The sequence below is a fragment of the Dendrobates tinctorius genome, unplaced genomic scaffold (genome assembly GCF_039654945.1).
Source record: "Dendrobates tinctorius isolate UK_male_01 unplaced genomic scaffold, ASM3965494v1 ptg000010l, whole genome shotgun sequence".
In the NCBI taxonomy this organism is placed as follows: domain Eukaryota; kingdom Metazoa; phylum Chordata; class Amphibia; order Anura; family Dendrobatidae; genus Dendrobates; species Dendrobates tinctorius.
This window is the reverse complement of record NW_027361678.1, coordinates 13,801,259-13,810,468: the sequence shown is the minus strand read 5'-3', so window position 1 is coordinate 13,810,468 and position 9,210 is coordinate 13,801,259. Positions and strand designations below refer to the sequence as shown.

General features: G+C 49.4%; 1 protein-coding gene across 4 annotated transcripts in view; it reads right to left on the bottom strand.

The window, feature by feature from the left end:
- Window positions 1-4,651: 4,651 nt before the first annotated feature.
- Window positions 4,652-9,210, bottom strand: part of SNW1 (SNW domain containing 1) — a 12,142-nt gene continuing 7,583 nt past the window's right edge. For 2 of the 4 annotated variants that reach the window (XM_073587160.1, XM_073587190.1), the window contains exons 13-14: window positions 8,856-9,016; window positions 8,303-8,638 (exon numbers count right to left, since the gene is read on the bottom strand). In XM_073587160.1, the coding sequence (XP_073443261.1) occupies window positions 8,443-8,638; window positions 8,856-9,016 (357 nt within the window). In that variant the 3' untranslated portion in view covers window positions 8,303-8,442. Of the gene's footprint in view, window positions 5,532-8,302; window positions 8,639-8,855; window positions 9,017-9,210 lie in introns of those variants that run through there. The other 2 variants (XM_073587170.1, XM_073587179.1) reach the window with 2 other exon arrangements.

Below are 9,210 nucleotides of genomic sequence, written 5' to 3'. Positions count from 1 at the left end.
GTGTGGCCGACACAGGTAACGGACTGGTGTTCGTGTGTTACTGACCTGGGTCAGTGGGAGAGACTGTGTACCTGGAGGGTTCAGTGAGCAAGGTCCTGGAGGGTCAGTGTTGGGAGGTTCTGGGAGAAGAATCGGATCCCTGGAGCACGTGGTATGACCTTGGACCTGGTGAGTTTTAAGTGTTGGGCAGTCTCAGGCAGAGATGGATGCCCTGAATAGCACCCGCTAAGCCCCTGGACCTGGTGAGGCCGGTGTGTTGGGAAACCCTGGAAAGAGGGTTGGCTCCCTGAATAGCACCCGGTGCGCATTGTGTGTTGGACAGTCTCAGGCGGAGACGTTGCGTCCTGAATAGCACACAGACAGGGCACGTGAGTTTTGTGTTGGTGTGGCCGGTGTGTTGGGAAACCCTGGGAGGAGGGTCGCTCCCTGAATAGCACCCGGTGCGCCCTGTGTGTTGGACAGTCTCAGGCGGAGACGGTACGTCCTGAATAGCACACAGAAAGGACACGTGAGTTTTTTGTGTGGTGTTTTTCTTTTCTTCTTTTCTCAACTCAGCCTGCGGTGGTTCAGTGGGAGTTAAGAAGATGACAAGCGGCTTGATGTGGCTCAGTGGGGTCACGAAGGTGACAAGCGGCTTCCAGTAACTCTGCGGGGTTACGAAGGGGACAAGCGGCTTTCGGTGGATCGGCGGGTCCACAAGGACGGCGCAGCAGAAGCTGCAGTGACTCCAGCCGCAGTGTGAACAGCAGCCGGTGGTGTCGGTGATCGGTGACAGCAGGAGCTGTGGTGGTGCCAACAAGGACTTGTGTGGTATTGTTAAGACAAACTGTGTTGTGTGAACTGTGGTCTGAGAAGACCGGTAAAACGGACATGGGGAAATCCCAAAAGGCGGCGGTGGCCCAAATCGGGGTGGTAGCCCAAAAGGGGGCGGAGTCCCAGAAGGGGGCAGTGGCCCAAATCGGAGTGGTAACCCAAAAGGGGTGGAGTCCCGGGAGGGGGCGTTAACCCAAATTGGGGTGGTTCAGGAAATGGCAGCACTGGTTGACTCAGTGGTTATGTCTGCACTACCGCAATGTATGTGTATGTCTTGGGAGGAATGTAAGATATCCTTTCCGGGTAGTAATGACGGGCCCCAGGTGTGTACCATGATGCTGTACGAGGAAGGAGTCTCTGGTAGGCTGGACTCCAAGAGTCAGGTGACTGACAGGAACTCCGCTCGTTTTATCTCTGACCGAGAAAAACGTCAGAGTTCGCTGCGTCCATGGGGGCATTGTGAATTATAAGGTGGATAGAGTCCTGATTGAGATGAAAAAGGGGGAGTGCCAAGGCGGTAGGATGCCACCAAACTTAGTGTATACCTTTGAGAGGCGCCGGGACTTTGTCATATTTGATGATGAAGGGCAGTAGGGTAGAGACGTTTCTACTGTGGGCCTAGCAGGACGCTGACGCCTGCTAACGTGGACAGGCCAGACGTAGGGGCAACCGGAGACAGAATGGCGTTGGAAGAATTTACTGACCTGACGTCACCTGAAGGGTACATCAGTGTGAATGAGAAGGGTGTGGTAAACAAAAAGAGCGGAGCTGACACACAGAGTGTCTTGGGGGTTTACCGTACGGGGTGGTGTGACTGACGTGTTGTTGCCAGTAGCCACCACTAGGACAGAATCTAGTGCTGTGCTGACTGAAACTCGTAACAGGACTGATGGTAACCTGATCGAGAAGATAACGGGAGTAGAAACACGGTCAGAGGGTAACGGGGGCTCGACTGACGGGACTAACCTGGGGGTACCTTTTGACGATATAATTAAAGAAGTAATGGTGCAACACATACTGGCCAAAGGGGAACTAGAGCAGGAGACACAGTTAATAAGAGACAGTGAAGGAACATCTCGAGCGAGAAATTGTGATGAGACAAACGGCCAAGCACAGAGTGGAGGAGCTCGAGAAAGAAGTCTTGCAGCTCCGAGGTCACCTGTCAACGTGGCACAGCGCGAATAACACCTTAAGAGAAGATGTGGAAGGGCTTAAGAAAGGAGTCTTGGAGCACAGAGGTCACCTGTCAATGTGGCAAAATGTGAACAAGACCCTTAGGGAAGAAATGGAAGAACTCAGAGGAGTAGTTAAAAGTCTTCTGCGGGAGAAGTTGGACGAAGACTTACCGTGGGTGAGCGCAAGTGATAACAGGACAGAACAGCCAGTAGCCCTCGTGGCAAAGGGTCATGAAGTGGTCAAATCGGGTGAAGTTGGTGAGTTAAGAACGGAAGAAGACAGTCACCCGGTCAGGTCATCGGCAGTGAGGGAAGTGTCCGTGGTAAACCTAGAGCCTTCGGTCCAGGAAGAGAGCAAGACCACAACCTTACAGTTTGTGATTGATGTACCAGAGGACATGCAAGAAGCCTGTGCGGAGGAAGGTGCGCATGAGGCTTTCAAAGAGGCGGTTAAAGCGTGTAAGCTGGGCACCTGAGACTCGGCAGTTGGTGATAGTATCGGACAGAGAAGAGACATCAAACCGAGTAGCTGTCCTGAAAGAGATGCATCTACAATGTCTCCACACCAAACAGCGGGTCAGACAGAGCAATGTGAAGGCTGCTCGACGCCTAGAGTTAGCAAGGGAGGCTATGGATCAGCTGGGTTTGCGGAAAGATGTGGTGCCGGTACCCAAAGCTCTGATTGGGTGAATCATTGGAAGATCCGGGAAGGTAATGCAAGACCTTGTGAATATCTCCGGTGTGGTGAGAGTGAGGATCCCTCCTGATGATGAAGACCAAGTAATCAAGTGAAGTGGGTAGGATTCCCACCCTGGTGGTTGGCTCCGTGGAGAGCCTGAGAGACTTTCGGATGCTCTTGGAGTATCGAGTGAGGTACCTGTAAGAGATTGAGCAGTTGAGGCAGGACCGCCGGCGAATTGATAAAGAAGTACGGAATACCAGGTGGCGGCAGCCTGCAACCCAACAAGATGTAAGGACCTGTGGAGTTCCGCCAAGAAGTGATAGGGCAGATGGCCGAAGAATGTCAGCAAGTGGTAGTTCGACTGGCAGGATGACGTTGAGAGACCGTAGTTCCTGTGAGACCCTAAATGAGTCAGACTCAGGCCAGACAGTAGGCCTGTTTAAGACTGATGACCGTACCAACCGGGGGAGCTGGTCAGGGAACGGAACAAACAGAGAGAGGAAGGTGGTCACTAGACAGTGTCTGATGACGCAGACTGTAACTGGAGGGTCAAAGAGCAGGACCGATATTCTGACCGCTGGGGGCGGGGGAGGCCAAACGTAGAGAGGCCGTATGACAGATGGAAAAGGTTCTCTCGACCTGTGGGGCATGGTGTAATGAGTGCCCGGTCTCGAGAGCCTGATGTAATGTTGTGTGTTCAACCCCACAAGTTTGAACAGAGGGGCGAGGTATGTGGTGTAGTAACCACTGTGTCCGCTAGGGGGCGCTGCGTGGAGGTCCCAAGAGAACAGATGAGTGGCAGAATCCTGAAGGATGGTTATGTATCTCAAAGTGGGTGGCTTTGAGATTGAGACTTGTGTATGTGTGATCAGCAATATCATTGCTGAGGTGTTGTTTCAAAGTGTAAGGGAGAAGTCTCCAGGTAACTAGAGAGACGGGCGGGTTCTGGTTACCTACAAACCCACCCAGGGGTGTATCTGAAAACGCCTGTAGTAAAAGGCTATGTGAGTGTGTGAAGGACCTGTGATGAGGTCAGTCATGTGACCCGGTGGGCGTGGCTATGGACCATATAATGTGGCCAGGGTAGGTCACATGTGGTGAATGCTGGGACCTGCTTGGTCCAGAGTGGAAGGTCCCGCTGAGATGGAGCTTCCTGCCTGCCAGCACGTGTGAAGTTGCTGTGAGTAATGGCGACGCGTGCCTGTTAGTCCCTGGAGGGAATGGATGCATGAAGGAACAGCCATGAGAGAACCCTGACGTGGGTGAGATAATTAGGAAGGCGGAAGAGCCTGTGTATGCTGGACATTGCTAACAGAGGGAAACTCTGTAATGGACGCTATGCTGGTAATGCTGTTAAGTGAACTTTCTGTTGCTGCTGTGGTTTATAAGGCGTGAATAAATCGCATGGACTGTTTTGATTTGATGAAAATCCTGTGCCGGATGTTTTTTTTGTGGCTGCAAGCGAGTATCCCCTACTAGATGACAGCGCTGCGTCACACTCCTTAGTTGCTGCTGTCAAAAGTGACAGTGTAAATGGTTAATAGATTGAGGGGGCTTCCGCTTTAATCTAATTGACACACCGAGATCATGATTGTGTGGTCCTGATGGTTGCCATAGCCAAACAGCGGCCTTAAAGTCTGCCGGCTATAGCAGCCAGTTCAGAAGTTAGCGACATTTAGGTGGTAAATAAACACTTGTTCATTCCTGCTATACCACTTTGCATTAATTCCTGAAAATCACCTGAAGGGTTAATAAACTGACAGAAGTTTTCAATATGTCAGGGGGTGCTGTTTTTAAATTGGTATCACGTTTGGGGGTCTCCAATATACAGCACCCCCAAAGTTACTTCAAACCAGGATAAACCTCAAAAAATATAGTTCGAAAATTTCCTCGATGAAAAATTACTGCTACATTTTTAATCCTCCTAAAAGGCTACAAAATAAATCAGTGTTTTAAAAATGGTGTTGATGTAAGGCAGACGTGTGGGAAATGTTATTTATTAATGTTTTGCAATGGCATGACTCTCTGGATTAAAGGGATAATCAAAGTTTGAAAATTGCAATTTTTTTTTTTTTTTTTTTTTTTTTTTTTTAACACACAAAACATATCAGCCTAAATTTACCATTATCATAAATTATAATGTGCCATGAAGAAACATTTTCAAAATCAATGGGATTTGTTGAAGCGTTCCAGAGTTATCACCACATAAAGTGACATTGGTCAGAATTTAAAAAAAAAAATTGGCCCAGTTACTAAGGTTAATCACCAACATTTGACATCCCCAATGTGCTCTATGGAGACGCTGCAGCTACAGGAACAACCAAGCAGGTGCTCACAGTAATGCGAGGAACATGCCGCCGCTGGGTGTGGTGACAGTTGGCTCCACCGATTTGTCAGCTCTTCCTTCCTGAGGCACCAATCTTGTCTGTAAGAACCTCCGAAACGACGATGTTCCACCCAACAGCCACAGCAGGAATTAGCGGGAGCCTGGTAGATATTTCATGTATGATCCAGTCCCACCGGCCTCAGCGCCGCATTCCAGAACGTTGTACCAGAATCGCTGTTCCCACATTGCTTTGCTCCTGCCGCCAGAATGAAACTACTCTTCTACGATTTCCGGTGAACAGGAACAAAACAATATGTGCAAAATAGTTCCAGGAAGACGTGAGCCCATGTGTGCAGTCAATGTTTAGGCTCTGGCTGCAGTAGGACGGAGCACAGCACAGTGCACCTGCCCCGGCCCATGATGTCCCTGTGCCAGATTCCGTTCAGCAACGTGGAACAAGCAGGAACTAACGTCCACTTCACTCCCAGCAGCAGGACGGCGATGCACCGCTGGAATGACCATTGGACCAGTCTGTCTGAAATTTGAACACAGAGCGGAGATATTCAGAAGAGGTTTCTCTTTGTATATAGGGGAGTCAGCACAGAATATAGACGTCGCTGCAGTGCGGCACAGGTGTTGAGAACTATGAGATTGGTTCATAGAAAACACTGCCAGGACCCTGTGAAGCAGGATGCGCAGAAACTGTTCCTGTCCTGGGACTTCTAGTGCCTTCCTACAAAGAGTGGGTAGATGTCAGGGTGCGATGAGACTTGCAGTGCTTAACTCCACAGACACAGCGGGCGGATGATGGGAATTGCAGTGCTCAGCTCTAGAGATGAGCGAACCCGAACTGAAAATCCATAGTCTGTACCGGACACATACTGATCGGGCATGGGCACCAAACCCAGCTGCACCAGGAAGTCTGTGTGTCTGTTTGGGTTCAGCCCCCCCGAACACCGAGTATTTGTTGTGCAGTCACGTGCATGATAGAACGGCAACACTGCTTCTAATCAGCTGTAAAATCATTACTACCGGTCAGACAGCCACGGTTCCCACGTTGTCAAATGACAGCATGAGCCCGCAGCTCTGACTGGAAGTAAAAAGTTTACCTACGGTTACTGGCATGGGTTGATGGGACTACTGATCCCATCAGCCTATGCCTGCTGCCGCTAATATCAGCGAGAACAGGAACAGCTGATGGGAGTAATCTATTCACTGGCTTCCATTCCCTCAGCGTATCCAATTCAAATTACTAATACTGATCTACAAGGCCATCTATAACCTGTCTCCTCCATATATCTCTGAACTAATCTCCTGATATCTTCCCTTACGTAATCTCCGATCCTCCAAAGACCACCTCCTCTCCTCTACACTTATTCGCTCCTCACCCAACCGCCTCCAAGACTTCTCCCGAATAGCCCCCATCCTCTGGCATTCTTTGCCCCAACACGTCCGGCTATTAACCACACTCGGATCCTTCAGACGGAACCTGAAAACCCATCTCTTCAGGAAAGCTTACAGCCTGCAATGATCCCTGCTGCCTCCTCACCACTACTGGAGCTACCGCCTCACTGGAGCTGCTGCAACCCCCAACCTACTGTTTCCTTCCCCACCATCCTGTAGCATGTAAGCCCGAAAGGGCAGGGTCCTCTCTCCCCTCTATATCAGTCTGTGATTATTAGTTTGTTTACTGTACGTGATATCTGTAATTTGTATGTAACCCCTTCTCATGTACAGCACCATGGAATCAATGGCGCTATATAAATAATAATAATGAAAAAAATAATCAGCCGGCACCTGTGCTCTAAACAAGAAAAAAAAAAAAAAAACATGCGTTACCCGGTATTCTTGATAACCAGACAGGCAAAACTGACAGCTGGGGGCTGTAACCCTCAGCTGTCAGCAAGGTTGGTTATCAAGAATAGAGAGGTCCCCACACCGTATTTTTTAATTTAAATAAAAAAGGCGTGGGATCCCCCCACTCTTCACAATCAGCCCTGCTAAATTGACAGCTGGGGGCTGATATTCTCAGGCTGGTAAAGAGCCATTGATATTGCCCCCCCCCCCCCCCCCCCGACTAAAGAAAAGGCCATCTATTAGGTGCGCCAATTCTGGAGCTTTGCCCGGCTCTTCCCACCCTTTAGTGGTGGCAAGTGGGGTTGTTTTTTATTTTTGTTTTATTACAGGAGACGAGGAATTAGATGGAGTGGGCGTGTCATACTTTCAATTAAGACTTTATTCCGGTTGTGTGTTTACCATACAACTATGGGACGCGTCTCCTTTACTAATCCGTGGTTTTGATGTCACCAGTCATTACAAAGGTTACATCAACCGCACAAATATGAACCCCACATGCCACTGCTACAGGGCAAGTGGGAAGAGCCAGGCAAAGCACCAGAAGTGCGCATCTGATAAATGTGCCTTTTCTGGGAAGCTGCAAACTGCTGTTTTTAGGCTCGGGGGGAACAATATCCATGTCCCCTTACCAGCCTGAGAAAACTAGCCCCCAGCTGTCTGCTTCAGCAAGGCTGGTTGTCAAAAAAGGAAGGGACCTACATAGCTTTTTAATTAAAATAGTTTTTTGTTGTTTTTTTTTTTTAATTTGAGTGGTGATCTCTCTATTCTTGATAATCAACCTTGCTAACAGTTTTGCCTAGGTGGTTATCAAAAATACAGGAAAACCAACGCCCATTTTGTTTTTATTTATTTAGAGGGCAGGCGCTAGCTAATGAATACTCCCATCAACCGCCGCATGCTCTCAATGTTATTAGCAGCAGCAAGAATCGGCTGAGGGGAATAATAGTCCCATAAGCCAACGCCAGTGACCAAAGGTTAACCTTTCATTTCCGATCACAGCTACAGGCTCATGCTGCTATTTGACAGCGTGGGAACTGCAGCTCTCTGACCATAATGATTTTACCACTAATCAGAAGCAGTGTTTGCTGTGCTGTCATGCACATGACAGCGTGGCAAACACTGGATGTTCAGGCCCCCATTTAAGTGAATGGAGTCCAGGTACTGTTCTGGTACCTAAACTTTTTTTTTTTCTCCTTTAACTGTTCTTGCAGAACCCGCCAAACCTGAACATCCGGGGTCCGCCCACCTCTACTCACCTCCACAAACAGAGCAGGCGGATGCTGGGACTTGCAGTGCTCACTTCCACAGATTCTGCAAAATCCTTTACTAATTTTTTTTTTTATTATTAGTATTTTAAAACATCAAATACAACAGAAAATATAAGAAATCCCCACTCATTTCCTGCGCGCTCAAAGCAACACAGAACATGACTCACAAGCCATTTACACAAAAAAAAAAAAAAGGCAAGCCACCCGAGACGATATTGTGCGAGCAGCGGTGATCTTGTTGTAACGTCACTGCAAGTCTTGGGGCGCACATACCACTCACCGCCTCTGCACCGGGCCATCAGTCCTTGTGTAAGAGGAGCCTTACTCCTTTCTGCGCTTCTTGCCCTCGTGATCATGCTCCTTGGAGCGGCCGCTGTCTGAAGGGCGTTTGGAGCCTCCATGCTGTTTGGCCTCTTCCAAGAATTTATCCAAACCGAAAGGATCCTCCTCAAACTGCACGGGACCGTCCCGGCGCTGCTTTCGATCAGAGCCTGAAAAATCCTTATCAGGAACAAACCTGGGGAGACAGACAACAAGGGATTAACACTGCAGAATGCACAGTCCATCATTCCCCAGCAGATTCTTATCTCCATTATCGCACACTAGCCCTATCTTGAGTGGATAGGCCCCCGCCCACTGGTAGATTAGCGGCTGCTGGGGAACATCACAGGTGTACGATGGGCTGTAGTGGTCACGGCCTCCACCGCAGAGGGCATTGTCCGGTAGTCGCTCACCTGTTGGTTTTCATCAGGGTGTCAATGTCTGTGGTGTACATGTCGGAGTCTGTGTTCTTGGGCCGGTAGATGGTCTGTGCAACCTCCTTACTGCTCCTCCAGGGTTGGGAGTACACGTTGTACGTCTCGTCCTCTCCTCCTGCGAAGCCGCTGTCCAGACCCTGCAGCCAGACACAATCAGAGGTGAGAGCACAGCAGTGGGTGAATGGAGCTCTGGGAATGTGTCATGTTTGTGCTGGGGGCTGTTCTTGGGGTACACACCACGTGTACGGGCCCAGACACCCTATGCACATAAACCTGCCCAGACACCGATGCTGCCCCTCACAAGGAACCCATGTGACAGCAGTGGTGTCCA